Source organism: Vombatus ursinus, unplaced genomic scaffold (assembly GCF_900497805.2).
Source record: "Vombatus ursinus unplaced genomic scaffold, bare-nosed wombat genome assembly UNPS02014797.1, whole genome shotgun sequence".
In the NCBI taxonomy this organism is placed as follows: domain Eukaryota; kingdom Metazoa; phylum Chordata; class Mammalia; order Diprotodontia; family Vombatidae; genus Vombatus; species Vombatus ursinus.
In genome coordinates, this window is record NW_020954575.1 from 14,880,782 (window position 1) to 14,896,678 (window position 15,897).

The following is a 15,897-nucleotide window of genomic DNA, read 5'->3' on the forward strand; positions in this document are numbered from 1 at the left end:
ACAAATAAATTAAAGTATGTATAGGTACTTTGGAAAACAAAGTGCTATACAAAAATTGGTAGTATTTTTATCAATTTCAGAGTCAAGGGAAGAGAAGGAAATAAGCAGTTATATATCACCTACTATGGGCCAGGCATTGTGCTAAGTGCTTTACAAGTATTACCTCATTTGATCCCCACAATAACCCTGGGAATTAAGAGCTGTTATTATCCTCGTTTTACAGTGAAGAAACTAATAGTGTCTGAGGCACATTTGAACTCAAATCTTCCTGACTCCTGGGCCAGTGTATTACATCCACTGTGCCACCTAAGCTGCCTCAGTCAGCCAATGAAGCTCCTACCCCTCACAATATTCCTTTGGACACATACTCAGGCAACAGACTGTGAGATAGGATCTGCCTGAGGGGGCCTAAAGTCAGTGTCTTTCCTTCTCAACTCCTCCCTAACCCCCAAGGATATCTCTTATAAACTCTATTGTGGTTATTCTTTATGTTCTTCACTGTGTGTAGCTAAAACAAGTTTAGATAAAAATTAGAACAGTTTGACAAATAAACCAGCAACATATGAACTGCTAACTTTTCTGAAGAGGGGGATAAGAGGATCTCCCACTTAAGGTACTGTTTTGGCTTTTTAAACAGCGCCGTACTCTACTATGACCCATGTTTCAAAACCATCCTATTTACCAACAGACAAACAGGACCTGCACAGATGAAAATGATCTTGAAATATTTCTGAAGCAATGGTGGTGTTGCTGTAACAAAATCCTTAAGAATTACAAGAAAAAGAAAATTCAAAACTAGAATTTCTAGAACAATCCTTTTTCACAATCAAGTATAAGGGATGTTGGTTTGGTTAGATTATCCTTTGATTTAAATCACTCAAGTACAAGGGAGAACATTGCAATACATCAGTCCACTCTATGCATCTTCACTAAAAAAGTAAAAGTCAGTTTTATTCATAATCATCTAAAATTGCAGTCAAAGAGCTTAAATTAGTTGATCTTAACAGTATAGATCAAATTGTTGAACAGTACACAAGCACTGTATGATCATTCAAACTAAATTGGGGGACTAGTTTAGAGACAATAACTTTATTAGGTAAAAGGTTAATACTGAAACTTCTCAATGACAGAGACAATCAAATTTGTAACAGAAAGTTCAAAGGTACTTTATTTTCACTTCTATATCAAGAAGCTAGGTATAGCAGTTGTAAAAATGGGATTCAGTTTAGTTTGATTCACACAAATACTAACATTTATTCCTGTTTTCAAAGTCCAAAAATGAAAACTTGCAATTAAGCACTGAGCAAGTCACGTGTTTAGGTAATGTTTATCTTTAAAAGTCTTATTAAAGAAAAGAAAATATGATACAGGACCTAAATTCTCAGTGGCATATAAGCTATTAACACATGTTCTGAACTCTGGGAGGTCACATCAAGTCCTGAATTTATTTTTAATAAAAAAAAAATTCTAACTGAGCTTTATACTTTTTCTACGCCACTACAGCTTTCTTTCACCTCATTTTAAAGTTGGTCTTCACTTTACGCTGTCTTCAGAATTCTTCTGAAAGTCTTCAGATCATAATCCTACAATGCAAAATTTTGGGAAAAATGATAATTAGACAACATATAAAAAGCTCCACTTTTAACTACTAAGTGCTGGCCCAGCCACTAATTGCTTAGTGTAATCAACAACTGTTGGTGGAAAATGTTCGAAAAAGATCCATAATGCAGTTATGAAAGTGTATCTTTAAAATACATGTACTTATGCATAGGTGTATGTGCTTGTGTAGATGTGTGTTCTAGACACACTGTAACTGCACTGCTGTTTTATTTGAAGAAACTAAGTGCCCTGAGAATATCTTTTAATTGGTACTTCCTTTCATTAGGAATATTTGTTCCCACAAAAATCTTCACCAGCCCAAGAATGGAAAGATTACAGGTTTTAAGAACGTACACGTATCCTGATTTTAAAAGAGTTCTTTAAAAACCCAACTTCTCGTATATCTTGCCACTCTATCCAGTTAAACAGCTTCCAGGTATTTTGCAGATTGCTGGTGTCTGCCCTCTCTAATTACATATGCTTTAAGTATCAGCCAATAACTATTCTGTATACCTATGGCTGACTGCAAGTTCTCCTACACAGTAGGAAATATTAAAGACATACCTCTCAAAGACTTGAATTGCATTGAATGTAACAAGGCGATTACTGAGTGTTTATTGTATGTTAAAATTCTTTAAAGATATCTAATTCTGGGCATCACTGCATCCCTACATATAGTTGAAAAAAAATTCCATTCTGTTAACATTAGATTTACACACAATACACAAAAAAAAACCCCTCTGTGTTTCTTGTAAACAACGAAAGAATACACAACAGTCAGCTTAAAGATCACAGGCAATAGCATTCAAACATGGATGTGGGTAGAGAAAGGAGTACCTGGCATGAGTACCTGCTTAGTTTGACTGAATCCTTGATTTTTAATTTGGCTTTTCAGGGGCCGCTCACAACACCAACGCTGTGTGAGGTATGGTAGTCAGCTGCAATTATTCATAAACCCTACACTTCCATCAATCCAATGCTACTGGCTCTCGAGTTACAGAACAAACTGCATTAGAATGCAAGGCAATAAAGCAAAAAACTAGAAACATCCTTGACAAAGAAATACTAGCAGTTTAAATAAAACAAAGTAGTCCAACATGTGCCTCAGAAATATTTTTTAAGTATTAAAGCAAATGTCTCTGCCAATGTACCAACACAATATGGACTTAATACCAAAAAACAAAAACAAAAAACAAAAACAAAAACAAAAAAACAAAAAACAGTTCAAATTTTTTTAAAAAAGAAATGACAGCAAAATCCCTAAAAAAAAAAAAAGGATAATTAAATGTTCTATGGCGACTAAATTACAAATGTGGACAATAGTTCCAAAGAGGCACACTTAATGGGGGCACGAGTCTGCTACAAAATAGCTGAGACAAAACAATGTACCTCAAAATGTTTTGCAGGACTACACTGTCTTTTCCTTCAGAAGATGCTTTTGTATGTCTTCTTACTCGGCTTAGTTCCATCTTCATCTGTGCATACTTACGCTGCACTGTCAAACAGTAACAAAAAGCCCTAATCAAAGTGAGAAATAATACACTTACCTCTGTCTGATCTGAGGTCTTATCAGATCAGTTTTAATTGGACTGAGTGTCACCTTCAGATTTAATGTCTTCACTGGTCCCATTGACCTCATTCTTAGCATCACTTTCCTTGGATTCAGTATTTGGATCTTCACTCTGTTTTTCTCGACTACTGGACTTCACACTACTTTTTTTATCATCAGATCCTCTCTTGTCTGTCATGAGAGAAGACATTTAGCCATATTTTAAAGTAAAGCACCAAAAATACTGTATTTGTGAGAAGCAGAATATATATGTAACTTTGGGGAAGGACAAAATCAGCATCTATAGATTATAACTAATAATAAGTAAATGTAAAGGAAGTAAAATTTAGAGGGATAGGGAAAGGTATGGAAAAGAGACACGTAGGGCAAAATTTACCAAACTGAAGAAAGGATATATAATTAGATCCTCTAACTCACAACAGTAGTACATTTCATTTTGGCTAAAGGAAATCAAATGGCTGGCAAAGTTACAGTGGTACAAGTAGGTAAGCAATTTTGAATTTTAAAGGTATAGTGTTTATGTCCCAAGGAGGATAAAAAAAGTTTAAAGATAAGGTTGACCATTTTATTGGACATGAAATCATATGAAGGTACAAGACTATTTTATATATAGCACAATAGGATAAAACAGAAATACATAACAAAGATTGTAAAAAGACTGACAAGAGACTATTAAGTCCTAAAATTCATCAGTTTTAAGAAACTAAACAATCCTTTGGCCTAGCAAACAATGCCACCCTAAATGAGTTTTTCCTAGAAAGAAAAATAAAAGTATAAGTCACCTGGAAATAAGACTGAATAATATCAACTTATATTTTTCCTAAATTGTTTTTCAAATGGAAGCATGAAATGTCATGCTAGAGGTGGAACCAATATCCAGATCTGACATTTCTAGCTGTTCGAGTCATGAGGGTTGCCCAGGCAAAAGATTTCTAATGAAAATCCACTATGTTAAAGCTCACCAGGAACTTTCCTTGGATTAAAGTTTTTGTTTGTACCACAGATGAGAACATCTGCTGTAGCATAGTTCTAGAGTTCATAAAACAGTAAAGGTTCAAGAGAAGCATCATCCTCTACACAGACAGTTTAAGACATTTTTATTAGGACAGAACACCAAATAACAATTGGGGAAGGAGGAAAGGGACAAATAAATCACAAGTTTGAGTAAGATCATTCAAAGAACACAGAAACTGAAGATTTTACACAAAGGACATTCAGAGTAATTTTTGCAGGAAAGCCCAAAGCTATGTCCAACTAGCTAACTTCACGACTTTGTCAACATGCTTTGTATCTGTCAATGTACATTGTGGAATTTGTTCAGGTACTGTGTGCTCTAACTAACCTTGTGGGAAAGTCTTCCCTTTGTGCCCTATGGGCTTCTCCGATGCACAGGTAAGCTCCAATGTGGAAGAGTCGTCTTGTTGACCCGCAGAGGACTAGTAGTCAGTCCAATAATCTTATCTTCTGCCCTATGTAAATATGGTAGATCTTAATAGTCCTAAGGACATCCACAAGGTGTAGTGGATTTCAGGACTATGAAAAAGAATGGAAAACTCTCCTGACAAAGAGAGTAGCCTTACTTAACTTAACAGAAGATCTCTGTGACCATCAAAATTCTCTCTCCTTGGAACTGAAGACACTGTTTCCAACAGAGCACTCTTGAGGGTACTGAACTTAAGCAACATGCCATTATGAAGCAGTGTATACTCCTTGCCTTGTCCCTAACTGCCTGGTCCATAAATCACAATAAGCATGTATGTCATGCAGCATTTAAAATGCCTTTAGACTGCTTCTGAATGAATTTCAAAAGCAACAATGTTATTTTGGCAATAAGTCAGTTAGAGCATATTGGATCTTAGAAAGATGGGTCTGATAAGAATTTTTTTGATCACAAAGTCCTTTCCTCCAAATATCATTATGGAAAATACTATATTTGGTCATCACAATTAACACAGTTTAGCTACTACTTTATCGGACTTTTGTTTACTCTTTAAAATGACATTTTGGTTGTTGAACGAGTAAGTCAATACCTTGAATGAGTTAAGATTTGATAGAAATGAATTTAGGACTAATAATAATGATAATAGCTAACATTTATATAGTTCTTACTATGGGCCAGGTACTATGGTGAGTGCTTTACAATTATTATCTCATTTGATCTTCCCAACAACCCCATGAGGTAGGTGCTTTTTAAGATGATTCCCATTTTACAGATGAGGAAACTGAGACAGAGGTTAAGTGACTTGCCCAGGGTCACACAGCTTTTAAGTGTCTGAGGTAAGATTTGAACTCAGGTCTTCCTGACTTCAGGCCCAGTGCTCTATGCACTGTACCACAAGCTGCCAATGACTTAATCTTTTCCCTGTAATCTTACCAAAATTTTTAATTTATTTTTAGTCACACCACTCTTAGATGGTTATGACAAAAACTACATATGGTGGAAAATGAATCAACGGCAGCAAAGAGCACAAATGAATTAAGTACTATTAGATCTAATGGATAAGCTAGTGTTCAAAGTCTAGACTCCAACGATATGGCACTGAGAATGATCTTTCAAAAACAATGAAGCAGAAATCCCAAGAAACCACCAGTTTGATCTCTATTGTCAGTACTATATGGATCTTGAGAGCTGATCCTTTTGTCAATAAAACACACTATCCTAAAAGTCTTACAAATGACAATTAGGTGGGGATTTTTTTTTAATCTATGCAATATGTAGAAACATTTGACATCAACTGCCTTCTGAACCAGAAATTCACCACCTACTTGTTTCACCAAAAAGGATCAAGGCTTGACAACAACTGTATGGTTAAGAGACAGAAATAAAATTATCTTCCACGTTTCTTATTCTTTTAATTAAGGATGAAGCTGAGAGTACTGTAAGCCTGCATTCCAGGTGGTGAAAATGGTGGATACACACAGGAGAAGGCACAATTATTAAAATGCATATCTTAGAAAGTTTCTTCTGGTGGTCTTCTTTATTCATCATTAAAAATTTAAGAAATTATCTAAGAACAGGAATCCAAAGCAAGAATATAATACTAGCTTATTTCCATACTAGGAAAGAAAAAGCACTACATAAAACTAGCACATGTACTTTAAAACAAAAGCACATACCAAAACTACTGATAATAACACAGGTACACAAATCAAATAGAAGGAAAGGAACAATTATAAGCCTACAAAAACCAGAATCAGGCTTTTCTTCTTTTACATCACTTACAAACATAGAAGATAGGAAAACATACACATTTTCAGGGAACAGAGACTTAAACAGCTTGGTCAGTACAAAGAGAAGGAAGCCTAGATCTAATGAAATATGAAGAAAAAAGGCAAAAGCAGAAAGGGAGCCTTGATGATGAAAAGAAATGATCTACAGAAAAGTTAAGAAAGTTAAGTCGAGAAATGTTCTTGAGATGATATATTCATTATAAATATAGATATAAATATAGGAAAAGCACAAAACAAAGGGTAGAGAGATAACAGGAAGAGCAGAAAAGGGAGAATATTTGTTTACCAGAAAAAAAACATAGTCAAGTCTTATCTGAAGGTTGTTTTAGGAGTTAGAATATAATTACTAAATAAAAATGACAGTATCAATATGGTAATGACACACAACAGAACCTCCATTAAAGCACATCTAATTAATAAACTGCCATTATTGTTACCAATAACCAAAGAAGGGCTGTGCAATGGAAATCCAATTGAAATCTTCAAAATATCTAATTTCAGAGTGTGTCACTGACAAGTGCTATTTGAAGGGTATAAACACCAAGTTAATGGACATTTTTACATTTAAATTGTAATAGAAAAAAAATGACAAGCTCATTCTGCTGCTTAAAAAGGGGTATATCTTCATATTCCACTGTTGTTTCAAGGAAAATAGTTCGGGATAAGAAGGAAGTGGGGGAATAATCTCATAAAATTCTTTAAAAAACCAACCTTTTTCCTTAGATTTCCTATCTTGCTCTCTGTCCCGACTTTTGCTTCTATGCTTATATGATTTTCTATCTCGACTTTTTGATCTTCTTCGGTCTCGACTCCGAGATCTATGTTTTCTTTCTGATCTCTCATGGCTTCTGCTTCTCCGTCGATCTCTACTCCTTAATCGTTGAAAATAAAGTGAAATTTTAGCCAACATTAGTCAAAAGTCTTTAAAAACAAAAACAAAAATCCTGACAATTAACAAGGAAAGGCAAAACATACTATTAAAAGAAAATTGCCTAAACTTATTTACCTAGCAGTATATTTTTATCATTTACATCTAAGTGTGAATTACTAAGAGATAAGGCTTTTTTTCCCCTTAGAGAAAGACTTCTTGATCTGGGATGGTTAGATTTCAGAAGGTCTGTGAAGTAGAATGAAAAAAGAAAAAAAAGTCATCTTTATTTTCTCTAACCTCTACTTGAAATTTAGAATTTTCTTCAGTTATTTAAAAATATTATTCTTAGAAGAGATCCATAGGCTTCACCAGACTGTCCAAGCTGTCCATGACACAAAAGGTTAAGAACCTCTGCTTTAGTTATGTTACACTTTTAGAATTCATCATTTAGCTTATTCTAAAACATTCATCCCTTGAATACTCAGTGCAAACAAAACACCACTAACTTTTGATCATTACCATGTTTTCAAAAAGGACAGCTCATTTAAAAATTATGCACAGTAGAAAGTGAAAGAAATACAGCTCATCTGGCAACCCTGAAAAACAATAAGCCACATCCTGGTTTGTTTCTAACACTCTTGAATGCTTAAACATCTTAACAGAATAACAGTGCTGGAAAAGTACTCCAAAAATCATTTTCCTCTTTCCTCTTACAAATCGGATACCCAGGGGCAGCTAGGTTGTGCAGCAGATAGAGTACCAGCCCTGAAGTAAGGAGGACCTGAGTTCAAATCCAGCCTCAGACACATAACACTTACTAGCTGTGTGACCCTGGGCAAGTCACTTAACCCCAATTACCTTAAAAAACAAAAAAATTGGATACCCAATCTGCTTGCAATTGATCTGATTAAAGATCTGCAATGAAGACTATTCTGTTGAGTGATCAATCTTTCTCTTGAAATAAATTTCAGCATTTAATGATCCTTAAAATCTTAAAAGAAAAGTGAACTCAAAGTTGGAGGAACTCAACTTGATGTCCAATCCCACCACTAACAGTAAGCCACTCTAGCTCTCTGAATCAGTTTCATCCTAAAACCGGGGAATAAGACAACTTGCTTATTTAACTTCAAAAAACTGTTCTGAAGAGCAATGGAAAAAATATGTGAAGTACTTTGTATCATCCACTTCTATAGTTCTAAAGCATCAAATTCAAACTCCTACTTGTGGGCAGCTATACAGCTAACAGTGCACAACAGTACCTGCTCCGCCTTCTTTCTCTACTTCTTGATCTTTTGTGGTCCCGGGACCTACTGCATCTTCTGTCAGAGGTCCGGCTTGAGTGCCTACTTCGTGAACGACTCCTCTTTCGTCTTTCTCTGTCACGAACTCTCTCTTTTTCCCTTTCTTCCTCTTCTCTTCGTCTCTTTCTTTCCCTCTCTTCTCTTTCTCGTTCTCTTTCTTTCTCTCTCTCTTCTCGTTCTTGCTTTTCTTTTTTTAAACGATCATCACGTTCGGGTTCTTCGGTTCTTTTTCTTAACTTTTCCTAAGGAATAAAGATTAGATTTAAACTTATAGTTACCCTTTAAAATACTTTAGATTGTCCAAACCCGTTATAAATTGTCTATTTTCCATTCCAGATTTACTGGGTGGTTGATCGTAAGACTTTTCAGAGTTGTTTCTCTCATAGCTCAGGAGACTGAAAATGAAAACAGTCTATAACTAGAAAGAGGGGAAGTTGGAGTTATCAAGTCTCTAAGTTCTAAATCTCATGACACGTGTACTTAATATTTCTTGATTTTACCAATCTTTTGTTAAGCTAGTTAAATTATTAAGCACGGAAAAACCCACCATCTACTTCAGTATTTGCTTCCCACTCCCCAAATGATCAGCCAAATCCTATTATCCACCTTTAAATAATTGATAGCCACTTACATTGCCAATAAAATAAATTCTGTTTGGCCAATTTAATGATTCTTTAGTCTGCTCCCAGAAGAGTAAGCAGCAAGGTCCAGTACCCCAAGTTCCTTTCTCAAATCTCCACATGTTTCACATCATTTCTGCCCATCCTTTCCATTCCATAATGAGCAAACTTTTCCTTCATTCTGAAACACTTCCTCTCATACTTCTTGCACCTATACTTGTACTCACAGGGACCTGGCTTCTTTCACATTACACTGCATCCCTGACCAACCTCTCCAACACTGGCTGGTAACTTTTCCCTCTCCTCCTGACACACTAGTCCTATGGGGAAGTCTTGAATATTCCTTGCTCCTCACTGCCACTTTCAGACTCCTTTTGCCACAATTCTTTAGCTTCTTCTTTGAAGTTGATTCTATTAAGAAGTTTTCATACTATCCAGCCATATCAGCCCTCAAGTCATTCTCCTTCCCTTCTCAAGGAGTTCAAGCACTTGGCTCACTGTCTTCCTCTTTCTCAACTTGTGATTTTACCATGTCAGTCTTAACATTCACTTTGATGCTACTTCAAACACCCTAACTTGCTGGTTCCTCAAATCTCATACCACTCTACTTTTGACACCCACAATGATAATCACAGCCTGAATTGAATCAGCACCCACAAGTGTGTCTTTCTACTTCCCTGACTGAAATCTGACATACCTCTGACAATAACTTTCTATAATTCCTTATGTCTCACTCCTCCTAAACTCATTTCACCCTCAAACTTCTCCATCTCTCATTTTTTCTCAAGAGGTCACCCAACTTCACTTTCTTCCCTTCTCAAGTTCAGTTGAGTAATTCAACTCCATACTGTTCTCTACCCTGACTCCCATGTCCTTTCACTACTCTTCTCCAAACCAGAATGACTGTCTTTGAATCCTACATTTCGTCTTCCCTTTCTATTCATGTTCAGCTAAACAGATCTAGAGGAAGTTAGGAAACCAAACTCGAACAGAGATTTATTTCACTTCAACTGGATCCTAATTTCAGTAAGAAATTGTTTTATGCTTCTCAAACTGGTTTTTTGTTCTTTCAAAAACCTCTCTTTTCTCAAGCCTCCTATTTTTCCCTCCCTTCAAGTGTTTTTACCTCTTATTTTACTGAGAAAGCTAAAGTCATGTCCTATGAGCACCTTGTTCTCTGCTCCTCTTCATATCAAAAGCCCCCTGGATTTATCTCCCCTTTTCTTCTCCTTTTGTCCACTCTCTAATCACCAGACTTTTGAATTAGGACAATAACAGTTTTGAATCTCATTTCAGGCACTTGCTAGCTATGTGACCCTGGGCAAGTCACTCCCTAAAGGCAAAATAAGGGGGTTGGATTCAATAACTTCTAAGGTCCCTTAAGCTCCAAGATCTTTTGCCAAGGCCAGTCTCTTTTTAAATAACCTAGATCTCATCTCATTCCTCAATCATCCCATCTCCCTTTAGCTTTTAAACTGCAATAGTTCCCTTCTTACTAATTTCAAAGGAGCTTGAGAATTCTTCCATCCTTTAAACACTTCATTAGACCTTACCATACCTCATGCTATCATACTGTATCGCTCTTCCTTTTACCTACAAACTATAAAAAAAACTATCTATTTTCATTGCCTCCATTTCCTCTCACTCTTGTACCCTATGCAATTGGGCTTCTGACGTCACCATTCACCAAAATTGCTCTCCACCAACAACTTGATGGTCTTTTCTTAGTCATTATTCTTCTATTCTCTCCTGAGCATAAGACACTATAAACTACTATCTCCTTCCTGCATAATCTTACTTCTCTGGGTTTTCATAACATTATTTTCCCCTGGTTCTCTTCCTACCTGTCGAACCACTCTTTCTTAGTCTCTTTTGTAGGCTTATTACTCATAATACACCCATGACTTCCTATTTTCTCTAGCATCAAATACAAACTCTTCTACTTGGCTTTTAAAAACCCTTTACAACGTGGCCCTAAGCTATCTTTCCCGCCTCAATATATATCACTTTCCTTCCCACACCCCACAATCCAGCCAAACTGTCCTCCCTGTTCTTCACACACAGCACTTCTGTCTCTCACCTTCACGCCTTTGTACTAGCCATCCTCCTTGCTAGAATTCCATCCTTCCTCTATTTTGCCTGGTAGACTCTGTATCGGCCTTAGAAAACTGGAAAAAGCTCTTGGTATAGCTCAAATATCACTGTCTACATATAGCCTTTCCTGATCCTGACCAAACTTTTAAGTGTTTAGTAATTTTTCTGTACATATTTAAATATGTATGTTGTCTCTCCTGGTCCATTAAGATAATACTTACTTTTAATTCTTCTACAGTGGCTTTAATTTTGGCATAGCCCATGTGTTGTTTTCCCATCAAGTGATCATCTACTCGGGACTGAGCATCTCCCACTATTAAAAAGGCTCCACACACTTCACAAACTTCCATTTGTTTTTCTTGAGCTGCGAAACTCTCAATAGTCTGAAACAAGAAGTCAGTTATAAAAACATTCCCCCCACACCCCAACTAAAGACAAGCATGGAACAAGCTCTAACCTGCAGAACAAGGGACACCAACCTTTCAATGAGGTGCTACTTTTAATTTCCCTGAAGCCTTGAGATTTGGGGTGGTGGAGGTGGGCGCCTCAGGGGATGTTGAGAGTAAAGTCTTTGAGCAGAGCTGGAATCCTGGCAAACCTCAGTAGGAGGCATGGAAATGCCAACTTGGAAATCAAGCAGGAAAGGATTTGTAATCTAATGGTTAGGGAACCCTGATCTAAAAAAAAGTCCCTCTCATCAACAACTTGTTAAAACATGTTGTTGCAATGGATTAAAGGATACTGTGTACATTATCCCTTCAAATATCACAGCACATGATATTTGGTACTTGGAACATTTATTATTCATAAGTTAGCCAAACAACGTAAACTGAATGCTTGGAAATCAATTAATGTTTGGTCAACATGTAATATCTGGACATTTTCCATTTAGAGTCAAGAGGAAGATGTTGTTAAAGCACTTTCATTTCACTAAGTAAAAAAACTTGCTGAGTAATTTATTATTAACTTGTATGAAAATAATGTGTGACTCTATGGAAAATTATATAAACCCTCCTGTAAAGTTCTACTCTACTGCCTCTGCCTCAGAGGTGACCCTTGTTTCCCCAACACTATGCATCACTGATACAGAAATTCAAGCTTTCAAGACTATATCTATTTTCCATAGATCAGTCTAAGTTTACAGAGAGAGTCTCATAATCATAAGACTGGTCATCAGGTAATGAATATTACTAGTTAAAACAACTTGTATAGTTATATATCAATTAGTGGAGAATTATCCATCACCAATGAAATGATGGATCTTTTTAAGTATTAATGGATAAATGAATACTTGTAAACTTTGGGGGACTGAGAGGATAATCTCTATAAGATATTTTCAGGCCAATCAATTCTCTCTGAAACCACACAATAACTTAGAATGAAACTGTTACTCACTGACGTTGTGGATCTAAGCAATTCTCTCTCTTCTTTTAACTGTTCAACAAGTTTCATCATTCCTTGGGCCTCTTCCACCTTTCCTTCAGAACCCAATTCTTCAATCTAATAAAACCAGAACCAATTAGACAGTTCCAAACAAACAAATTCAACTTTTTCTGGTATTATGTCTATAATTCTTACCTGTTGCAGAAGTACATCAATTTTGTCAGTTAGAACTTGAATCTTCTCTTCATTTTTGCCAGTAGGTCCAGCGGCCTAATCAAGAAAGCAACACAAACCAACAACTCATGATGGAGAAAAAAATGGCAAACCTTTACAATCTGACACCTCATTGGATAAATGTTTGCCAATTAAAATCCTTAACCAGAAGCAACTTGCAAAATAAATTTTTCTTCAGATTTTTATTCTTACAGTAAAGTACATGGAGTATTACAGTTCTTTGATTTCTTCCAGTTAGTAAATTTGATATTATGTTTAACAGTACTGCATCTCAGCTATAACAATCTTAGGAAATTGCCATGGGCATTGAGCATTATTAAATGACTTGCCAATAGTCACAAAAGTTGGTATGTGTCAAAAGCAGGATTTCAACATAGATTTTATTGACTACAAGGCTAGGTCCCTATCTACTACACCATGCTGCCCCACGGATGCTTAACAGCACAGAAAAGTAAAAATAAAGTGACTGCCTTTAAATCTTATGTCATTCTAAAAGTAAAAAGAGAAAAATGATGTTGTATTATTGGGAAAGTACAGAATGAAGGCTCCAGTACTGAGAAATCTCATTTCAAAACTTACCCCAGATGACTGCTGGTTTTGAGATAGTGCCAATCGAGCATGGCCCCGTCGAATTCTGCGCTCTACTTCTGCAAGTAAGCTCTGTAAATATCTCAGGAAATCTCTTTCATAACCAACTTTCATAAAACGAGAGCTCTTCTCATACCTGACAAAATGAAAAACAAAACACAAAAATGTGTGCCCTCTTATACAGAAATCACTCTACACGATATTATGTTGAAAGTCACCACTATACCTTATAAAGTAACTGATTACTTTTATTTGTTACCTTAACTATTCTGAGGCTTTCTTTCAAGCTGAGGTATACACTACCACAAAATGAGAATTAAGCTGCCAAGTCCCAATCATCACTCTGCTACCCCCTATTTAATAAGCCAACCATCTCCAAAAGCTGTGTATAAAAAGATAAAAAGGGGATGACTTTGCTACCACTTCTAGTCAAAAACTTCATAAAATAGTGCTACATGCATTCTTTAGTAAACTCTAAGCATCCTCTGAATCTTGCCCTTTTAAATCAAAAACAGTATAAAAGGTTACAAAAGCAGCAGCAACTCACTGTTTCCGAAGGTTTTCATCATGAATTTTTTCACATGGACCTAGGAATAAAGACATGAAAAAACAAACAAACAAAAAAAGAAAACCTATCAGCAAATAACCTTTTGCAGTCAATGGAAGGGGTTAAACATATACTGAATAACCATTTTGTTCATTACTACACAGAAATGCAATTATGTTTGATCTTCAATTTGTTCTAATAATAGATTCATGGAAAATGTCTTGTATCAATTCATGCAAAGAGGAAGTTAAGAATATTCAAGGTATATCAATAACCTTTCAATTGTTCTGAAGGGTACCTATAAAGCTCTTCCACATAATATTCCCTAGTGCCATTCTCAGACGGGAAAAAAAATACTGGTCTAAATACATATAGCACTCTTTAAAGCATCAGGGGATTCAGAACTAGAAGGGACTCTGGAGTTCACACAGTCCAACATCTCTTCTATTTCTTATTATTTTATTATTATCTTATTTTTACAAATTATCTTATAATTATCTTATTATTTTACAAATAAGGTTCTGGGAGGTTGTTACTTGTATTTTTAAGAGAACTCAAAAACCAAAGCAGTAGACTAACCTACTAGTAAACTGAGGAAGAGATAGATTACTTAAATTATTGGCAAACCTTGAAGAAATATTTCTTTATAGTATTATAAAGGAAAGCATTTTAAAAATCTACACTTAGTAATGACAATGACCAATTAAAAAAAATTACTTAGAGGCAACTAGGTGGCGCAGTGGATAAAGCAACAACCCTGGAGTCAGGAGGATGAGTTCAAATCCAGCCTCCGATACATAACACTCACTAGCTGTGTGACTCTCCCAATTGCCTCACCCATGCCCCCAAAAAGACAGATAAAAAAAAACAAAAAACAACTTACCTAAGTCTGAACGGGTGTTTGTAAACAATTCAGCAGGACAAAAACCACAGAGGTAATATTTACAAACCTAGCAAAGAGAAAAAAGAAAAAAGTTACTTTATACTGTAAAATATTCTGGTTTTAAGGTACTTAGATTGACAAAGATACCATATTAGTATTTATTGTATTATGGAAATCTACTTACTACAAAGTAATAATTTTTATAATATTTTATTCATTAGCTTCTAATAATTAGCTACACCATAGATAAATCGGAGTTACTTTCAAGTAAGTTGACATTTTATAAACCTCTCCTTGAGGTAAGAATGCTTTTTAATGAGGCTATCCAAAGTATATGCATGACTAGCCTCTTTATCATCCAATGTTAGTCAACAGCAAATTGTTTTTCAAGTAAAGTTCACAAGATCATAGACCTAGAAGCTAGAATGGACCTCAGAGACCAACTAGATGAAAATGCATTAACTTTCCTATATAGACCACTAAACTACTGCTCAGTAAACTATCAATGCACAAATTATCACACTTTAGGAAATAGGTAATATTAAGGATAATCTCAAAAAGCAATGCCTCTTCCTCTCCTCTTTTTTTGTAGAGACTGGAAGACTATGGTAGTAGAATATTATATATGCCATTTATTAATCTTGGTTTACAAGTTGATTACTTCTGCTGAACTGTTCCCTGTCCGTTTATTTTTATTCTTTGTTAAAATATCTGAAAATGAAGATATTATTAAAACATTTAATTAAGAAAAAAAAGCAATGCTAGAGAGTACACTCAAGAAAATTTTATTACCTGACTGTTAATGACATACAATACTGCCTGGATCTCAACTGTAATTTTGAGAAGGTTCTTTATTTCCTATTATATTTTCTAAATGTTTTTAATACCTTCCTTAAATACTGAAAAAACAAAACTAGAGGAGACAGTTTCATTTTGTTATCTAATTTATATCCTTATGTGATATGTGTTGGGGGGG

The 15,897-nt window shown here is 35.5% G+C and overlaps 1 protein-coding gene across 1 annotated transcript; it reads right to left on the bottom strand.

The window, feature by feature from the left end:
* Positions 1-1,141: 1,141 nt before the first annotated feature.
* LUC7L3 (LUC7 like 3 pre-mRNA splicing factor) lies at positions 1,142-14,957 on the bottom strand. The gene is made up of 11 exons (XM_027870334.1): positions 14,922-14,957; positions 14,039-14,078; positions 13,483-13,627; positions 12,865-12,939; positions 12,682-12,786; positions 11,508-11,669; positions 8,531-8,814; positions 7,112-7,272; positions 3,200-3,340; positions 2,989-3,094; positions 1,142-1,583 (listed from the first exon to the last, which is right to left on the bottom strand). The coding sequence occupies exons 3-11, from the start codon at positions 13,603-13,605 to the stop codon at positions 1,571-1,573; spliced, it is 1,170 nt and encodes a 389-aa protein (XP_027726135.1). The 5' UTR covers positions 13,606-13,627; positions 14,039-14,078; positions 14,922-14,957; the 3' UTR covers positions 1,142-1,570.
* Positions 14,958-15,897: the final 940 nt, after the last annotated feature.